The 18,410-nt window shown below is 38.9% G+C and overlaps 2 protein-coding genes across 12 annotated transcripts in view; one reads left to right on the top strand and one right to left on the bottom strand.

The window, feature by feature from the left end:
* LOC107659833 (protein CASC1-like) overlaps positions 1 to 3,099 on the top strand; it is a 7,247-nt gene extending 4,148 nt beyond the window's left edge. Inside the window, exons 11-16 of the mRNA XM_016448900.1 lie at positions 645 to 808; positions 900 to 1,086; positions 1,212 to 1,426; positions 2,165 to 2,323; positions 2,584 to 2,697; positions 2,786 to 3,099. Of these exons, the coding sequence (XP_016304386.1) occupies positions 645 to 808; positions 900 to 1,086; positions 1,212 to 1,426; positions 2,165 to 2,323; positions 2,584 to 2,697; positions 2,786 to 3,061 (1,115 nt within the window). The 3' untranslated portion in view covers positions 3,062 to 3,099. The remainder of the gene's footprint in view (positions 1 to 644; positions 809 to 899; positions 1,087 to 1,211; positions 1,427 to 2,164; positions 2,324 to 2,583; positions 2,698 to 2,785) is intronic.
* A 556-nt stretch (positions 3,100 to 3,655) lies between these two features.
* Positions 3,656 to 18,410, bottom strand: part of LOC107659831 (lymphoid-restricted membrane protein) — a 34,422-nt gene continuing 19,667 nt past the window's right edge. For 3 of the 11 annotated variants that reach the window (XM_016448889.1, XM_016448891.1, XM_016448890.1), the window contains exons 18-38: positions 17,298 to 17,409; positions 16,429 to 16,756; positions 13,965 to 14,017; positions 13,309 to 13,396; positions 12,950 to 13,097; positions 12,016 to 12,094; positions 10,046 to 10,092; positions 9,827 to 9,909; positions 8,487 to 8,680; positions 8,179 to 8,257; positions 8,028 to 8,085; positions 7,891 to 7,918; positions 7,464 to 7,604; positions 7,139 to 7,273; positions 6,888 to 7,035; positions 6,762 to 6,805; positions 6,598 to 6,666; positions 6,458 to 6,510; positions 6,068 to 6,154; positions 5,785 to 5,904; positions 3,656 to 4,556 (exon numbers count right to left, since the gene is read on the bottom strand). In XM_016448889.1, the coding sequence (XP_016304375.1) occupies positions 4,298 to 4,556; positions 5,785 to 5,904; positions 6,068 to 6,154; positions 6,458 to 6,510; positions 6,598 to 6,666; positions 6,762 to 6,805; positions 6,888 to 7,035; positions 7,139 to 7,273; positions 7,464 to 7,604; positions 7,891 to 7,918; positions 8,028 to 8,085; positions 8,179 to 8,257; positions 8,487 to 8,680; positions 9,827 to 9,909; positions 10,046 to 10,092; positions 12,016 to 12,094; positions 12,950 to 13,097; positions 13,309 to 13,396; positions 13,965 to 14,017; positions 16,429 to 16,756; positions 17,298 to 17,409 (2,353 nt within the window). In that variant the 3' untranslated portion in view covers positions 3,656 to 4,297. The remainder of the gene's footprint in view (positions 4,557 to 5,784; positions 5,905 to 6,067; positions 6,155 to 6,457; positions 6,511 to 6,597; positions 6,667 to 6,761; positions 6,806 to 6,887; positions 7,036 to 7,138; positions 7,274 to 7,463; positions 7,605 to 7,890; positions 7,919 to 8,027; positions 8,086 to 8,178; positions 8,258 to 8,486; positions 8,681 to 9,826; positions 9,910 to 10,045; positions 10,093 to 12,015; positions 12,095 to 12,949; positions 13,098 to 13,308; positions 13,397 to 13,964; positions 14,018 to 16,428; positions 16,757 to 17,297; positions 17,410 to 18,410) is intronic. The other 8 variants (XM_016448893.1, XM_016448892.1, XM_016448894.1 and 5 more) reach the window with 8 other exon arrangements.

The raw sequence follows: 18,410 nt of genomic DNA, 5'->3' as shown, positions 1-18,410 counted from the left end.
CAACATGCCTGACCTGAACCCCATATGGAATCTATGGGATATTTTCAAGAGAAAGATGAGAAACAGTCGATCCAACAATACAGACGAGCTGAAGGCTCAATAGTGCCTCAGCAGTTCCACAGGCTGATCTCTTCCATGCCACACCTCACTGATGCTGGAATTTGTGCTAAATGAGCCCCGACCAAGTATTGAGTGCATAAATGAACATAATTTAAAGAACTTGAACTTTTCTGTTTTGCAAATCCTTTTTTGATTGATATTAGGAAATATTCTAATATTTTGAGATACTGGATTTTTGACTTTCATGAGCTGCAAGCTCTAATCATCAAAATTATAACAAAAAAAAACTTTTGAAATATTTTACTTTACATGTAATGAATCTAGAATATATGAAAGTTTCACTTTTTGAAATAGGCCTAAGTTAAAAAAAAAAGGAACTTTTTCTCGATATTCTAATTTTTTGAGATGCACCTGTAATGACTATCAAGTGATATATTATGGATCACTAGTAGTATCACTGTAATTGCTAGCTTCTGATAATGTGTTTTTTAACTTTAAACCGCATAAACACATTTCATTACACCAAATACACAAAATAATGTTCTTTTTAGCAGCATCATATGACCCCTTTAACTTGTCTCTAGATCAAAATGGTTCCGACTCCTCACCAGCTGAACCTGTGATTGACAGTGCTGACGTACATATAGTGGACCTGCAGCAGTTCACACCCCTGGGTGGAGTCTTCTACTTTGATGTGTTCCATCTACCGCCTCAGTCTCACATAGTGAAGGGCTGGGAAATGAGAGAGGTACATCTTTGGATGTAATCTGGGACAGTCTGCAAGAGATCAAAGAGAATAATGTGCATTAATTGTCATTTAATGTTGTGCCTCATCATAGCTGTTAGAAACCGGTCTCCAGGTCTTCCCCTATTCCACAGAGCAGTCTCGCGCTCAGAGCTCTACCTCAGTGAGGCTGGATGAACACAGTAGCACTGTTGCCTCATTGCCTGTAGGGGTCACTGTAGCTCTGCCTGACTCAATTTTGTTTTTGGAGGATCCACATGTGGCACGTTGGGATCCTATCGGTGAACAATTCACACCACACATATGTAGCATCAGATTGTGTATTGTATATACAGCCTCTACTTTAAAGCCTCCGTTATTTTCATATCTTAGTATTTTACTGTTTATTGCACACCTGTTTTTGCAGGTCAGCACTGGCGGGCAGACTGCATTTCTGAGGCATCCTATGACGCAGAGACCCGCAGCATCTCCTTTAAGATGAATGCATTCTATGCCTTCACATTACTGCAGGAGTCATACACTAACATGCCTTTCCAGTCATGGGAGCTGAGGCCTCTGGGCCAAGACTCAGCTTTGTTCACAATCACTGGAGCTCTTATTGAAGTCAGCATCACTGTCAAGGCAAGAGAGGCCCTGTCCAAAAATACACATATCTGAAAAATCTTTTAAATATCTACTTTAAAACAGAAATGTAGAACTTTTCTGTATTCATGTTGGTTTCATATAATGATTTTAAAAACTATATTTTATACACGTATACACAATTTTTTAAGGTAACAGATATAATTAATTACTTAATGAATATCAGAAATTTCACACCATATGACATTTTACAAAATAAAAGTTGGTAACACTTTAGTATTGGGACCAATTCTTACAATTAACTAGTTGCTTAATAGCATGCCTATTGTTAATGTATTGGCTGTTTATTAGTACTTATAAAGCACATATCCTGCATGACCATATTCTACATCCCTAATCCTACCAATACTTAAAATTAACAACTACCTTACTATTAATAAGCAACAAATTAGGAGTTTGATGCAAAAGTCTCAGTTAATGGTTTGTTAATAGCGAGAATTGGACCTTAAAATAAAGTGTGACCAAAAAGTTAATACAGTATATCAGATTAGATTCACTCAAATTATTGCATGCTTGAACTGCATTTTTAATAGATTTCTGAATACATTAATGGATCCAAAAAAAACATCCTGTCATTGAGCAATTTAATTTAACTAAGACCAACAGTATGGCATCAATTCAAGGCCAGGCTGTTTTCCATACATGTCGAAGGCTACAAAAAATGGTTTTCTCTCTGTGTGCATCACCAGTACTGATCGATAGCTTTTTGTTTCTCAGGGTAAGCAATGTATGCTGCACATGGAGGAAAGAAAGAACCTAGATCATCTTCTAGGGAAGTGGATGAGCCCCTCAGATCTGCAGAAGGCCATGCGGAGAGCTGGAATCAATATATTTGTGAATGAGTATTCAGACAAGTATGTCAGCATCAACCCAAAGGTAACCAAGGGGCTGAATTGCCTTTCACTCTCAAAAACATTTTCTGTATTGGCATAGATGGTTCCATGAACTTTTAATATGAAGTACCGGTCCGTAAACTGTCTATTGCACAAAGGGTTCTTTCATTGTGGCAAAAGGTCGATGTAGAACATTCCTTTTGGACCCTTATTTGAGAGTGTAGGGTTTACAATTTTTAAATAGACCAGTTATACAAATCCGTGATGTAACAATATTTTTATCCATGTTCTTTCCACTTCTAGGACCCATTAATAGAGCACACAGTGTATGAACAAATGGCTCTAATGTCCTCAGCCGTGGCTTTTTCCTGGAGCTGCTGGAACACACAATGCGGACAAGAGCACCTTGTTCTTCAGGTGTGTCATACACTCAGACTGACTGAAGCACTATTGAACTACTGTATACAAAGCAGTACCTCTGACCTTTATCTATTTGACTCTGTAGGCCTGTGAACAGTTGGAGGCCAGGCCTGTGGCTGAGGAGGCATGGTCTCTTTACCTGCTGGGTGCTCAGAGGAACCAGCATCTGAAGATGAAGGAACATGAGGACAGCTTCTCTCCTGAGCTGGCCGAGGGCAGCGAGTTCCACTCTACCTTTCTGCACATGCTCAGACAGGACATGAGCACCGAGGGCCAAGCCAGAGTCCGTCAGTCTCACTATCTCTACACAGACACTGTACAGAGGCTCCTGTGTGCAACACGTGTCCTCACATATTCCTGAGAAGAGAAAGCATATGCATCCAGAAAGACTACATGCATACACACTATCTAAAACATTTGATACCCGTTTTGAACCGTCATTGCTACATCTTGATGATATGCTGATATGTAATAACACCCTGTAAAATTCTTTATAAGCAGGTGGACCCAAATAATACTATTGAATGATTATTTATAACATAAGCAATAAATATAAATATATACACAGTAGATGGATACCACCACAAAAGAAATGAGAGCATGTGCACTAAATCTTTCATGAAGAAATTGTTCCTAAATGCCAGAATATTACAGAAACGCGCAAGTGTATTTAATTCTAAAAAAAAAAAAAACCTTAAAAAAAATATGTGTTATTATAAATTCTATTAATAATATATTACAAACAAACAAACAAAAACTTTTTTTTGTAGCTGAAATATGACTCAGACATGTTTTGGTGAGATTCTCCTTGATTTATAAATTGTTATACTCATGTTGAATTTGTTGCTACTTGGCAATGGTTCATTTACTTCATTTTCTACCACCAGCTTTGGTTGAACAACTAAAATAAAAACACACCCAAGCATGAGTATTAAACACACATACTGACTTAAGCTGTATGAGTTGATCCATGAGTTGGATCGGTTTCTTTTATTGTGCAAAGTTTCTCTCCCCCCTCTTTGGAACATACAAAAGTGTATGAACTTCTTACAATGAACACCAAACCAACAGCTTTATGAGGATAAAAACCATGTGTTTGTAACAATTAATAATATCTACTGCATAAAACTGTAAAATAAGTTAACAAAAAGAAAAAAAAAAATTTTTTTTAAAAAGGTCTCATCGCAATACTCTTTCAAACTGCCCATAAAAATACACTGATCAATTTCAAAATGTTTAAAAAAAGGCAGCCTTTTTGGGCAACCGGTATATGATGTTTGACATTCACACTGTTGCAGTGTGCTCATCTCACGCCAATCCAAATATCCACCGTGTGATTGGCTGGCACTGACTGTCTCATAAAAGTGCTTATTACATACGTGGCCAACCCGACGGTTTGTATACACAGCATCCAAGCAGTCTGCAGTTTTCAGCACATCTCTCTCGAGACACCCACATTTCTTTTTACCTTCGGTAAGAAATAGTCACAAAGTGTTCTGTTAGAAGGACAGGCAGCAGTGTTGCATCACAGCTCTTGAAGCCGGAGTTTTTTCTGAATGTCAGAACCGGCCACTGCAGCCTTGCCGACCCCCTGGTGTCACACAGGGGGCTGGCCGTTGTGCCTCAGCCCAGTATAGGGCCACAGAAGCTGCTGGATGGTCATCCAGGAGTCCCCGGTGCCCACAGGTGCTGCATCTACTGCAGGCTGTAACATCAGGCTCGCCAGCAGGGCCAGTAGAACAGCTAGAACTACAAGCAAGGCCACCCAAATCCAAATGCCCCTGTTGCCTCTGGAAACTGCAGGCCTCCCATCGGTCAGACTGGGTGGAGTGTGATCTGTTGGGCTGGGGCTGGGACTGGGATGGAAAGTGAAAGTGAAAATAGCAGGTTATAAAAAGCACATTTAAAAAAAATAAATAAATAAAAATTAGTCTGAATAGGTGAGACGGCTGAGGCGACCTGAAGAGAAAACATTGAACATTTAGAGGAATGTGAAAAATGACAGCTGTTGCTAAAAGCAATGTTTGACAAAGTACATAATAAACAAGACAAACAGGAGGTCTGTGATAGACTGATATATATTGGTCAGGCAGAGTAGTTGGCCAATATATGACCATTTTGAGGTCTGCCAATAACTGATTGGCCGATTAACAGAAGCAGCCATTCTGCCCATTTTATTGCCTTTCATTTTTTGTTTTTAAAAAAAGTCTTATGCTCTCCTAGGCTACATGTATTTGATTTATAAAATACAGTATTATTGTAAAATATTATTACAACTTTAAGCATTTTTGTATTTTAATACATTTTAAAATGTAATTTATTCCTGTCTTTGGTGTCACAAAATCCTCTACAAACCATTCTAATATGCTGATTTGACGCAATAAATGTTGCGTCAAATTTCTTTCAAATTTCACATTTCTTATTATTATCAATATTAAAAACAGTTCTGCTGGAAACCTTGAAACATTTTTTTTTTCAGTATTTTTCGAAGGAAAAGTCCAAAAGAACAGCATTTATTTGAAGTAATAAATGTTTTACTGTCGTTTTTGTTTAATGCATCCTTGCTGAATAAAAAAAAAAAAAGAAAAAATCAATTTATTGTCTCCAAACTTTTAAACAGTAGTATATATCTCCATCCTGCTCTCTAATTATCAGTCTACCACTTAACCAGTTTAAGAAAATCCCACAGAGAACATCAGAATAGCACACAACTGTGGGATGAGAGTACGTTGCCAAATGCCCAAATTGTCCACCAATGTGGGGAAAAACAGATAATTAAAAAAAACAGAACTTTGTCTTCTCTCTGAAACCACAGATGGGCTGCTTAGCTTATTTGTAGCAAACCGAAGCAGAAGACATGCAGTGCGTCAGCACTGGTTTCATTTTTCCACTGAAGAAAAAAAATCAAAGCTGATGAACTTTGTGGGTGTCCATGTCCAAACAGAACATTAATTAAAGTTAGATTTTCTTAGCTTAGCTGCAGTAGCAAAAGGCAGTGACATTATTGACAGAAAACCCTCGATTTTTAGTAGATAATGCCTGAATGCTATAGCAGAGAATAATGGAGGCAGGAGGTACACTAACGTCTTAGTTGGCATTATGAAGGAGGTGATTTTGATGCCTAATTCTGTCATGCTAGTCTTTCTTTCCTCTGGTTCCTCTTTCCGCTCCTCCTCCGAGTGAGAATCTGTGTCATATCCATACCTGTGCAAAGTTCACACTACAATGTTCACAATCTAAGCTCAAGGCCTCTACTGTGGTTCTGCATGACATGATGCTTCGATGGCACATGCGCTCTTTATGGTTTTGGCATTAAATTGGTTCCAAAGATGAAAGGTACACAACAGATCTTCACGCGTGACCTTACCTATTCATCAGAGTGGGCTCGTCAATGTCGGCCCAAGTACCAGAGCTAATGAAGCGCTTTAGTGGTGGCCTCTTGGTTGCCATGTTCCTGTAAAGCGGTCGACACACAACCATGACATCCTTTCTCGCAGGGCAAAGACGTGCACACAGTATTATAAAAACAATTGGCGTGTGACTCCAATAAAGCACAAAGTCATGGGTTCCATTTCCAGAGAACCTACTGATAAGTGTATTATTTGACATTGGTTGAATAAAAGTGTCAGCCAATAAATCTTGTTCTGATACATTTTGGGTCACACTAACCCAATTTTTGGTGGACTAATACTGACAGGCAGGGCTGCAGGTGTGTTTTGTGGACCATGCAATCTCAAAACAGCATCATTACACTTACCATGGTGACCGGCGGGAGAGTCTCTCTACCTCAGTTTCCGCCATGTCTTTGGGCTGTGAATTAGAAATCACAGTTTATTCAGTTGCTCCACTTCTTTTCTACCAAAATCACCTCTGTAAGAAGAAAACCGGACTCCTCACCATGTCAAAATGGGTCTGTCCTCCACTGCTGCGGGGAATGGTAGCTATACTGATGCGTCGGCTAGTGGTCTTAGGAGAGAACACATTTTTTTTTTTAAATCAGTAAATAACTCAGCAAGCTGAATTCACGACCTTGAAGTGGTGCGTTTTGTGCCTTAACTCACTTTGAAAATGTTCGCAGTTGACTGCTTCTTGTTTCTGAAATCATCTGCAATCACAAAAGAAAACCCATGTGATATTACTTTTTTTTTTTTACAAGTATTTTTTTAATAATAATAATATCAACTTACCCCTCTCAGTGTGGGACCCAAAGGACCTCTCATTCGGCGTGAGGTTCTCTCTGAGCTCCAACAGCTCTGCGTGCTCCTTGGTATACATCCTCCTCAAGTTATCCACATGCTGAATCATCACCTCCACCGTTTTACCCACTCTGGTCTCCTACACATGCAAGGAAATTGAGATGTAAACAAGCAGGCTTTTGTTAACTTTGGCTTTAGAGGGCCATTTCAGCACTCTGAAGGGCCTGAGTAAACACACAAACCTGATGAACGGCCCCAAGCATCTCTGAACGGCTGGACACTCTGGTCATGGATTGAATGAGGACTTCCAGGTTCTTTTGCAGACGATGGATGATCTCCATGGACTGGTTATCTTCCTCACATCGTGGAATCAGGGCCTATATAACAAAACACAGTGTTATATTCAAGCTACCTGTTCAAACATACGAATTCAGGTCAAATTTTGGAAGAAATTTTCAGTAAGAATTTTCTGTAAAAATACAATGCCCTGAAAAAAGCACTACTTCCTTGCATTGATAAAATATACAGGATTTTATGTCAGCAGAAAATGCACAAAATGACACTGACCTGCAGCAGACCCTTACAACTGTTCACTTCCTTCCGGACGTTCTCCTCAGCCAGGTCCCGCGAGCGTTCCTCCAGGCGTAGCCTCTTCTCCAGGGTGAACATGTCACATTTGAAGCCCAGAGAGAGCCGGTGGAACTCCGCCTGGAGGGAGAGCACATGGTAAACACTCCAGAAACATCACTGAGAAAACAGATACACATTTGTAAATATTTCAGCTTAATCACTAGTTCAGAATCTAATTCAGGTCTGTAACATCTTTATACCAATTCTGCAGAATTCTTTGTAATTTACCAATTATGATGAAAATGTATATGCATAACCCTGCCAAATCCTATCAAGACAATCAATTATTATAATTATTATCAATCAAATTTAGTTACACTCTATATTGAAATTGGACTGAATGGAGAGAAAAAAAAAACCTCACCTCTATCTCTTTGTCACTTGGCGACAGGCTGCAGATGAAATGCACATTTCAGATTAATGGGTACATGAATATGTCAAGTGAGTCTTGAATCAGATTAAAATTTATGGATATAAATTCAGTACACAAAGCATTATAACCTGTTCTTGTCATCCTTGGTGGAATCGCTGGCATTTTCAGAGATGACAGATGTGTCACCTGAGGGAGGAAGAGGAGACTGACATTGAGGAAACAAGCAAAACTAGATGAGAAAGAGAGACAGACAGGGAGCGAGAGAGACCGCTTATCTACCTTCTTTTTCTGTGGCCACTGAAGGCTCGCCGTCCTCCTGAGCTTTTTGCTCCTCAATGGCTTCCATACTGCTCATTTCCTGTAGGAAGACCATTTCTTTTTAAATGTACTGCACAGGTATGTAAACTTCATCAGCGCATTACAATAGTTTACACTGGGCATCAGATGGCATGTTAAGAATGTTTATTAATAAGAACACAATCACCTTATGTAATTAAAAAAAGATTTGGCAAAGCAGGTAGGACCAGATTCTTCGGGCTTTTGTTGTATTTGTTTAGTTCATAGACTCTAGTGAAAGTGGCTCTTACCTTCTTGAGCTTGTTCCTCAGAGTCAGGGGGTCTTTTTTGGAGCCTTGCGCAGCAAGGACTATTGGAAGATTACCCTCATTGACAGTGGGGTCAAAGGTCATGTCCTTCGCGTTTTCAGAAGGATCCTTCAATGAGTCAGCTGAGTTTGAATCAGATGTGACCACTGTCTTCTTGCCGTCTGACTTGTCTTTATCCAAAAAGGAAAATAAAGAAAGAGACACTTAGAGAGCAACTTTGCTCCAAAACCTAGTGAGCTGCCAAGCAGACAAGGTGAGAGAAATGTTGATGTAGACTTAATTCACTACTAATAAATTGTATAATTAAAAAAATTGTTTGATGTAATAAATAAAAATGGATTTCCCCTAATATTTGTGTGCTATACATTTTTTGGAGTAATGCACAGCTATCTTTAGCAGCATGCTAACAACAATCTCTGTTGGGATAAATTGTGACTAAAGTCTCATGCACCGCTATTGGTAATGGCGTACAAATTACACACCGAAGGTAGGGTTATAAATCAGTTAATTTGCATTTTAGTTAGGATGCTCTTTATGTACTGTAGGTTGCAGATAGCAATGCAGCTCACTAGAGTTATTATACTGTAGTATATATTCATATTTTTAATTAGCTTTTATTTTTATATTTTTATTTTAATGTTTTAGTAATTTTAAGTTTTTGTATGTTTCTTTAAGTTTCTTTTAAATATTTCTATTTATCTTTAATTTACATTTTTCATTTTTAGTCATTTTAGCCCTTCCATTTTTCATTTCAGTTAAGCTGCCAAAGCAATATTTCTAATTTTCATTTAAGCTGTCATCTTATATTTACATTTGCTGATGCTAATGCTGAGGGTTGGTCACAATATCAAAATGTTAGTAACCAATAGCAATTTATGTGAGATTTCACAATTGTCACTATCGATTTCAAAACCATAGCAAAAGCCAAATTGCTATTGAACACACTCATTTAAAAAGCAAAATACGAATATAAATATTAACAAATTAAATTAGAACAATGGCATGCAGCCTTCAAGTTTTTTTTGTCAATTATTAACACATTGCTTTAAGTTTTCTTATGTAAATATTCAAGTAATCAGTCAGAAATGAAAACAAATAAATGAACAACAGTTCCTGTTTTCTCTTTTTCCTGTCAATATTGTTCATAGATTAATTTTAACGTAAAAAAAAAAAAAAAAAAAGACATTGGCAAATCTGCGTTTCCATTAATCAACTTCATTTTGACAAAGAAGTGTATTCAATTGCAATCGTCAGAAGCAGTACATTTGACATCTCTTTTTCAAAGGTCAACTGGGAACGTCCTCAAGTGTATTTCCTCCTACCTGGTGAGTTCACCCCAGTTGATATCACCTCCGCCGCCTCTGGCATGGCCTCCTCTTCCTCTGCTACTGGCAACAAGGGACTCCTAAACAAATAATTAACAATATGTACAAGCAACTCTTGAAGATACACACATTAGAGCACTAACACACTCAGTCCAGCAGCCCCTGCATAATAAATACATTCAAATAATCAGTTGCACAAAGAGGAACAATACTCACTTGTCCGATTTTGCAGACACTTTAGAAAGATGTCCCTCACTCAGTCTCTATAGGAGACAACAGAATGGCATTGTGACCCAGTGACACACCCTGAACAGCAACACATATACTTGTGTAAACTACCTACATATGCAAATAAACATCACACGCGCATGCATTTCCATACCTGTCCCATGACATGGCAGATGAAATATAAGAGCTACGCTCTGCTTTACAGAGAGAGAAGTGCTAGATACTTACATAATGTGTGTGAGAGCTCTACAGCTGGCAGAGAGAGAGAGAGAGAATGGAAAAGACAGGAAGAGAGAGAGGGAGTGACAGAAAGAGAGGGGGAGGGCTGGAGGGGGAGAGCACTTGTACTGGCAGAGTTCATTGAAGTGGGAGTGAAAAAGTGCTATACTTATTCCAAACATACTGATGAAAAACCACACACACAGCCTGAGCAACATATTTTATCACCAAGTTCAAAAAACACAAGGAAAATAACAATTAAACAACCAACAAAAAACACCAAAAACAGTTGCAGGTCTGTTCCGATTGAGTCACAATCACCAGGGAAGAAACAAATGCATGATTAATTGGTTAGTTGCACTTTGTGAAGTTAGGATAGCAAAATAAATAGGCTTATGAAAAGCTTCCCATATTTTCTGTTGACGTCAAAGGCTGGGAGCCCAATCTGTCATTTGAGAGAAGCTAGCCAAATTAGGCAGATCACAACATTTATTGCACTTGCCGTCCAGTACAAAATATAGATACTAAAGCAAAAAATGTTAAGAAACCAGTTAAGGGTTATTAAGATTTTTCATGCATTTAAAACAAGTCTACATTAATTTGATCAAAAATACAGCAAAAACTAATATTGTGAAATTTTACCACAATTTAAAATAATTTTTCTATTTGAATATATTTTAAAATGTAATTCCTTTGATGCAAAGCTGACTTTTCAGTAGCCATTATTCCAGTCTTCAGTGTTACATGATACTTCAGAAACCATTCTAATATGCTGATTTGGTGTTCAAGACACATTCTTATTATTATCAGTGTTGAAAATAGTTGTGCTTCTTAATATTTAATATTAATATCTTAGATGAATAAAAAGTTCAAATGAACAGCATTCATTTACTTTTGATAAATTGAATGCATCATTGCTGAATACATTTTTTTTAATATAAGAATCTTACTGACCCCAAACATTTGAATGGCAGTGTAAACTAGCTTTTCTGCATTTAGGCTGGACCCGAATATGAAGCATTTCTTTAAAACCAATAGGCCTACATGCTATAGGACAGTTGATTTATCCCTTACCTACACCGATGTCTAGTAATATGCTACATACTGTTTTAACACTGCCCACTCCCTATGAATTGAAGTGCAGAAAAGCCCTTAGATCAGAAGTGCAGTTTATTTTGGTTGCACTCCAAGTTCACCTGAATATCTCCCATATTTTTATAAGTTAATAACGTTCACGAGAGAGTGTCAACAATAGGGCAATTATCACAGTGCATTTGTCAGAATAACCCTTGGTTTCACAGATTAATAAAACAGTTAATATCTGATTCTGGACAAACAAACGGGCAAATTCCACTTACAAAACCAGTCTGTCAGATGTCAGGTGCTTATATAATGTTACAAAGCAGCACAAAGCAATTCTAAACAACACCGAAAGCCCAGGCACATCACATCAATAAGAGGGTAGGCACGTCCTCTCACGAGCAGTCATTCCTGCTTACCGCCATCCAGAACGCTCTAAAACGCCCAACTGCAAGCTCCTCTTTACGGCACAACAGAAAAGACAGCTACTCTCTCACTACACAGGACCACCAAACAAGTTTTTTGCAAAAGAACATAACAAGAGAGAAGGGCAGAACTAGAAAGAAACAGAAACACAAAAGGGGAAGAGGAAGAAATGGCAAGCGGCGCTACAAACGCAACAAGCTTCCCCTTGGTTTCCTCTGCTTCCTCAAACTGACCTGCGAGTCACTCATGTCGGCTGTGGTGGCCATACGATCTCCCTCAGATCCTCCGTTTGTGGCAGTGGGCTGCTGGGTCCTGACCAGGGAGGAAAGAGAAAGTTTGTCACTAAATTGTCGGTTTGTTTTTCTGATGTTTCAGGATGCAGCTGCTCTCAGGAAGTGCAATGTTTGGTTCGTGTGCTCCAGCAGAGCATGGGCGTCTGTCCGAGCCTGGCCACACAGGTGCATGGTAAGCATGCAAAGTGAGGCTCTGTCAGTAGTAATAACTCCTTAATATGTCTCCACAAAACAGCCCAACACAGGAAGAGATGACACATTTGACTAGCAAATGTGATCTTTAGGTGTGTGGTAGGAATTTCGAATGAAAGCAGACCATAATTTATTTTCGGTGAATCATTAACTAGCACTTTATATCAGTGAGCCAGAGAAAATCCACAAGCAAATGCTGATATATGGAAATTGTACCTTCCTGTAATGGAATCACCAACTTTAGGCTGGCCCGCGGAGGGAGATACCATCTCTGAGTTCACAAGGGAGGAAGGTTCAGTAGATGAAATAAGGTGTTTGACTGAGGTCACCTGTTCACCGGGCGTCTCGGAGCTCAAAGATGCATCTGTAGAGTGAGTGGGGAGGTGTGTTCAGACACACAAAGAGAGATTAAATAAATTCAAATTGAAATAAAAACGTAACAGAACATTTACATTTTAATTTTGTGTTATGAAAATCATCTTATATTAAACTGAGAAATGAAATGTATTTTAGTCTAGTACTGTATGTTACTAAAACATTAAGCAGAGAAGGACAGTGAGAAGAAGAGCTTTTACCAGCACACTGACTGTGGGTGTGTATTTTTAGTGAATCATTAACTAGCACTTTATATCAGTGAGCCAGAGAAAATCCACAAGCAAATGCTGATATATGGAAATTGTACCTTCCTGTAATGGAATCACCAACTTTAGGCTGGCCCGCGGAGGGAGATACCATCTCTGAGTTCACAAGGGAGGAAGGTTCAGTAGATGAAATAAGGTGTTTGACTGAGGTCACCTGTTCACCGGGCGTCTCGGAGCTCAAAGATGCATCTGTAGAGTGAGTGGGGAGGTGTGTTCAGACACACAAAGAGAGATTAAATAAATTCAAATTGAAATAAAAACGTAACAGAACATTTACATTTTAATTTTGTGTTATGAAAATCATCTTATATTAAACTGAGAAATGAAATGTATTTTAGTCTAGTACTGTATGTTACTAAAACATTAAGCAGAGAAGGACAGTGAGAAGAAGAGCTTTTACCAGCACACTGACTGTGGGTGTGAGGCAGAGGAGCAGCCTGCTCGTGGGCGTCCTCAGGCCCAGTGCATTCTGGGAGTCTGTCTTCCTCCTGCAGTGGCCAGGAAAAGATTCAGAAGGGCAGCATAAAATAAATCTCTGCTCTGCCAGAGAAAACGTCTCCCCAAAGACGACATATTGGCTACTTTTGAATGATGATTGGGCGCAAATCCACACTTCAGACATTTGCAATGCAAATGGTGGCAAGTTCATTTAGGTGTGATGTGCAATACCCTCTCAATGCGTGTTTGTGTGTGTACACTGGTTCTAAGGGTCATCCGAATTCCCGCTAGCAAGTAGCATTCTCTAGTAAAACTATCAACCTGGCAGCAGTGAGTCACATGGATCCACCGACCAAGCCAAACGTTAAATTTCCATGACAACAAAAAGAACAATGTGGCTTGGAATGCCTAACACATGACACTCTGCCACTCTGAAAGCTTGTATTTAAAAAAACTCTTTGAACTTCACTATATCAATGTGCATAAAACCGTTGCTTTGCGTCACTGCATCATGAGATAGACCACAAGAATGATAACATTTACACAATTATTAATTGATTTGGTAGCTGATAGTTAGAGGTATTATAGGAAATTAAGATAAGAGAAACTGAAATATACCTTTAGAGCTGTGCAAGGCCTCTGCATTCCTCCCTTACCCACAAACGGAGTTCCTGAAATGGAGAAAAAAAGTCATGAAATGGCATTCATAACCCATTTTACTTACATAATGTGACATTTCGTAGCAAAGCAGTATATTCAATGAGCACAAGAAGGGAATTCACCTATAAGGTTTAACTAATATTAAAATTCTATACCATTTTGTGAAAAATTCAAAATATATTAAAATCAACTGCTTTAAATATGAAATGTTAAAATGTACAGTACTGTAGCGTCTGGACCACTCAAAAACACAATTTTTCATTTGATTTAACAAATAAATTATTCATTAGATTAACAAACGTTCACAGACCCCTCACCCAATAAACATACTGGGTGCCAAGTTGTCTGTGAACAGGGCCCAGGACCCTGGTTACCATGGCAACCCTGACACCAGATACATTTACGACCTAATGGAATGCGAAGCAGGGAAAATCACTGCATGTTCCATCGCAAGAGGCACAAGGCACAGTAGAAATGGACTTTTCTACTAATTAATTCATAGGAAAACCTTTCTTTGAATGAACAGTGTATCCTTCAGGTCATGGTGTATGTTGTCTTTGATATTTTTAGACTATTTTATGCATGCTTATGATGGAACCCATTCCTGTCATCCTGCCTATATGTAATCCTACCATGTTTAGTATCTATGAATTCGCCTTCTGATGATCGAAACAAGCATGTATATTATATGTTGGTACATAGGCAATATATTAGTGTCCTGAGAATCTTTAGTAATTTCGATTCAAGTTCCATATGCAAATTACCACGCTTCCACACAAAGAGTCATAAAACTCCCCAGTATCTCAAAACTCCCACTTGGGATACCGGCCTTTCTCATTGGACAAGCCCATCTTGAGAGGCGGGATCAATATTTATAATTAATTATAACTAGTTATGATTAATTATTCATATTTCCCTTATGAGCTGATTCGCTACAGTACAAACAACTGCTATTTACTTTTAAAATAAACTAAATATCAGCCAATAACCAATATGGTATAAATATACTGTACATCCCATAAACAATGTGTTAATTGGAAAACAAAGCCTAAATAGCTTAGCCTAGGTATTGTTAACCAAACATTTCAGAAGCAGAAAAAAATAACTAAATTTTCATGAAAGATTACAAACATTTACATTTTTGTTTGGAATAAGGTGCCGTTCACAGAAATCCATTCGTCCTTAAAGGGTTAGTTCACCCAAAAATGAAAATTAGGCTGTGTTTTACTCGCCCCCGAGCCATCCTAGGTGTATATGACTTTCTTCTTTCAGACGAATCCAGTCGGAGTTATTAAAAATTGTCCTGGCTATTCCAAGCTCCATCATTGCAGTCAGCGGGTGTTGCAGTGCTTCAGTCCAAAAGAAGTGAAATAAAAAAACGCCCATCCATAAAAAAAAAAATTAAAAAAAAGTGTCTCACAAGGCTCCGGCGGGTGAACAAAGGCCTCCTGTAGTGAAACGTAAGACAAATATCCATATTCAAAACGTAATAATCACTTTAATCTAACTTGCGCCAACAGTTGTACACTGAAGCAGTTCCGGGCTGATGACGTATGAGGTCAGCGTTGCGCATGCGCCGCTCAGAAGTGACACACGTGGGTTTTTATGGATGGGCGCTTTTTATTTCACTTCTTTTGGACTGAAGCACTGCAACACCCGCTGACTGCAATGATAGAGCTTGGAATAGCCAGGACAATTTTTAATCTAACTCCGACTGGATTCGTCTGAAAAAAGAAAGTCATATACACCTAGGATGCCTCGGGGGTGAGTAAAACACAGCCTAATTTTAATTTTTGGGTGAACTAACCCTTTAACACAACAGCAATTAGATTAGAAATATTTATAATACAAAACTGTGTTATTAAGAAATGTAATTGTCCCAGTTTTCACAGATTTATATATAAAAAAAAAAATTTGAATGCCTCAATGTCATGTCCAGTTGTTATGATCACACAATGGAGCTTAAGTGACAAGCCTCTGGTGTTATTGGCAGTCATGCGGTCAAGGATGGGGACAGAGAATAAAGGTTAACCTTACATACTGACCAAAGATGGCAGAACAATGGTGGAAGGAAAGCCAAAAATGGTTTGAAGCTAGAATGACCCTGTTTTTCCAGCTTGTGTTTAAGCTTCAGGGATGGCTGCCTGATCTGTGCCACTAAAGGTTAAGGAAGGATTATTTAGCCTGAGGAATCTGACACAGACCGGTTGTCCTCTAGGTGTGACCATTTACACCAGACAACTTCATCTCAAATCACATACCCCCATTAGACCTGAAACAAGATTTATTCATATCCAAAAATGTTCTTCTCCATCTTGCAATTTCATACACTAACTTTGAAACTTCTTCAGAATCTTGTTTGCAATCTAAACTGAATTCCACTACGGAAAAGATAAGCCTTACTAATCAATTAATTTTGGACCTTGTGATTCTCCATCAGTGGTGTGGTCTGGTAGAGGCGTCTGAGAGAGTGTGGAGTCTCTCTGTAGCTCCTCGTTCTCTAATCCAGAATTCTGTGTTGCTTCACCTTCTCCCTCAGTCCTTTCCGTGATCTTCTCCTTGTCCCTCACAGTCTCTTTGTGTTCCACCTCCTCCTCTTCCTCCTGTGTCAGGGCCTGTAGTTCCTCTTCTTCACAACAGAGCTCCTGAAGCATCTCCTGGTCAGGCCCGAGCTTTTGTAAAGGTGGAGACTCAGACAACACATATTCCTCATCCCATTCAAGAGAGGGGCCATCCAGCTCTTCCACAACCTGAAGGTGCAGAATCACACCAGTCACATGTCAACAGTCGGTGACAGCAGCTCTACATAAACACTATATTAAAAGTTTATGGGCTTCCCCTGCTAACTACTAGTTTTTCAAAAGGTTTCTTCTTCATTTACTTGAACATTTTTGGCAAGCTTTTGGAGATTTTGGAACAATATGCTTAGTAATATATACAAATAAACTGAATAGGAAAATAATAAAAGTGAATCAAACTAAGATATGAGCCAAGTTTTGAACATAAAAACATTGTGGGGTAATCGGTCAATGGCGTCTAATCTCTAGAGATGAGTTCAAGATGAAGTCAAGTTCCAAACTGGCTCAAAACCACACTTGCCTCCTACGCACACAGCTCTCAGCATCTTGTAATGAGACTGTAAAAGTATCCATCTGTGATCTGCAGAAGCTCACAAAAATCTTTATTTCTGTTTTGCCCAGGGCTGAATCTAAATCTGTCGTGAGTTTTAAAGCCCACATATGCTGAAGCATGTGCAGGCAGTGAAAACAAGTATTTAGTGAGGTTCAATACCTGCTGTAGGTGATCCGGTGTTTGGCTGCTGGCCTCTCTGTTGTCCAGCCGAACCTTTAGTCGGTCAAGTTCCTCTCGCAAATGCTGCTTTTGATTCTCCTGCTCTTGTACCCTAAAAATTTAAACGAAAACCACCGAATTCACAAAATTCTAAACGACAGTTTCTCTCTGCCTAAACCTTTTGAGCAAATTCGCTATAACACAACTTGTGCAAAAGGTGAATGTGAATTGATTCACTGATGAATTGTGATTTTTTTTCCCCTCCCCCAAATGACTCAGAATAGATAAATCTACAAAAACACAATCATTCTGGTTACTGAAAAGCATTACACATGAGACAACACCCCAGCACTGTTGATAAAAATGTGAAATACATCAAGAATTGGATCATGACTTCAATCAAAACCTATTAGTGGGGTACCTGAAGATTTACAGAAAACACATTCTAACAAACACAGTCCCCATACATCCTCAGCAGATCTCTGAACAAAAGAGCTACAAAAGCAAAAGTTGGACATACTATACCCAATCCGCAGGCCCAAGCAATGTCCCATTGCGCCTTCACCCAAATCTTAGAGCACCACTGGACGGTGAAACCCCTTAACTTCCCTGGCTTCTCTCAACAGCCTTTGCCTTTTATCTACAGTACACTGAGTACTGTAGCCTTGAAAACAGTGTTATGTCAGATTAGAGACACCTCTTCAGTGAACCAAAAACAGCTTGAGGGGGTCAACCGAAACAGCCCCTTGACAAATACTTCTAGAGACATTCACCCAGACATGGACTAAATTGGTAAGGCCTCTCCCCATAATCCTTCCACTGTTTTGAAAGGGGTGATGTTTTAATTAAAATTAATATACTCTGGTTTAAAAAAAAAAAAAAAAAAACTGTATCGCCATGTGTACTACCAATATCTACTACTAAGATCAAACTCTAAATTAAAGGCACAATATGTCATTTTCGCAGCTAGAGGGCGACTGTTTCTCCTCTATGCCCCGCCTTTCTGAAACGAGTCGATTTTTTACAAAGCAACCGGCAACCAAATGTGACGACCCCGGGCTGGACTGCGCTTCGTCCATGGTGAAAGCCGATCCGGCGATCCACAGCATGAAG

Source organism: Sinocyclocheilus anshuiensis, unplaced genomic scaffold (assembly GCF_001515605.1).
Source record: "Sinocyclocheilus anshuiensis isolate Anshui unplaced genomic scaffold, SAMN03320099.WGS_v1.1 scaffold1032, whole genome shotgun sequence".
Taxonomy (NCBI): domain Eukaryota; kingdom Metazoa; phylum Chordata; class Actinopteri; order Cypriniformes; family Cyprinidae; genus Sinocyclocheilus; species Sinocyclocheilus anshuiensis.
Note: the sequence above shows the minus strand (reverse complement) of the source record. Positions and strands in the feature narration are given on the sequence as shown.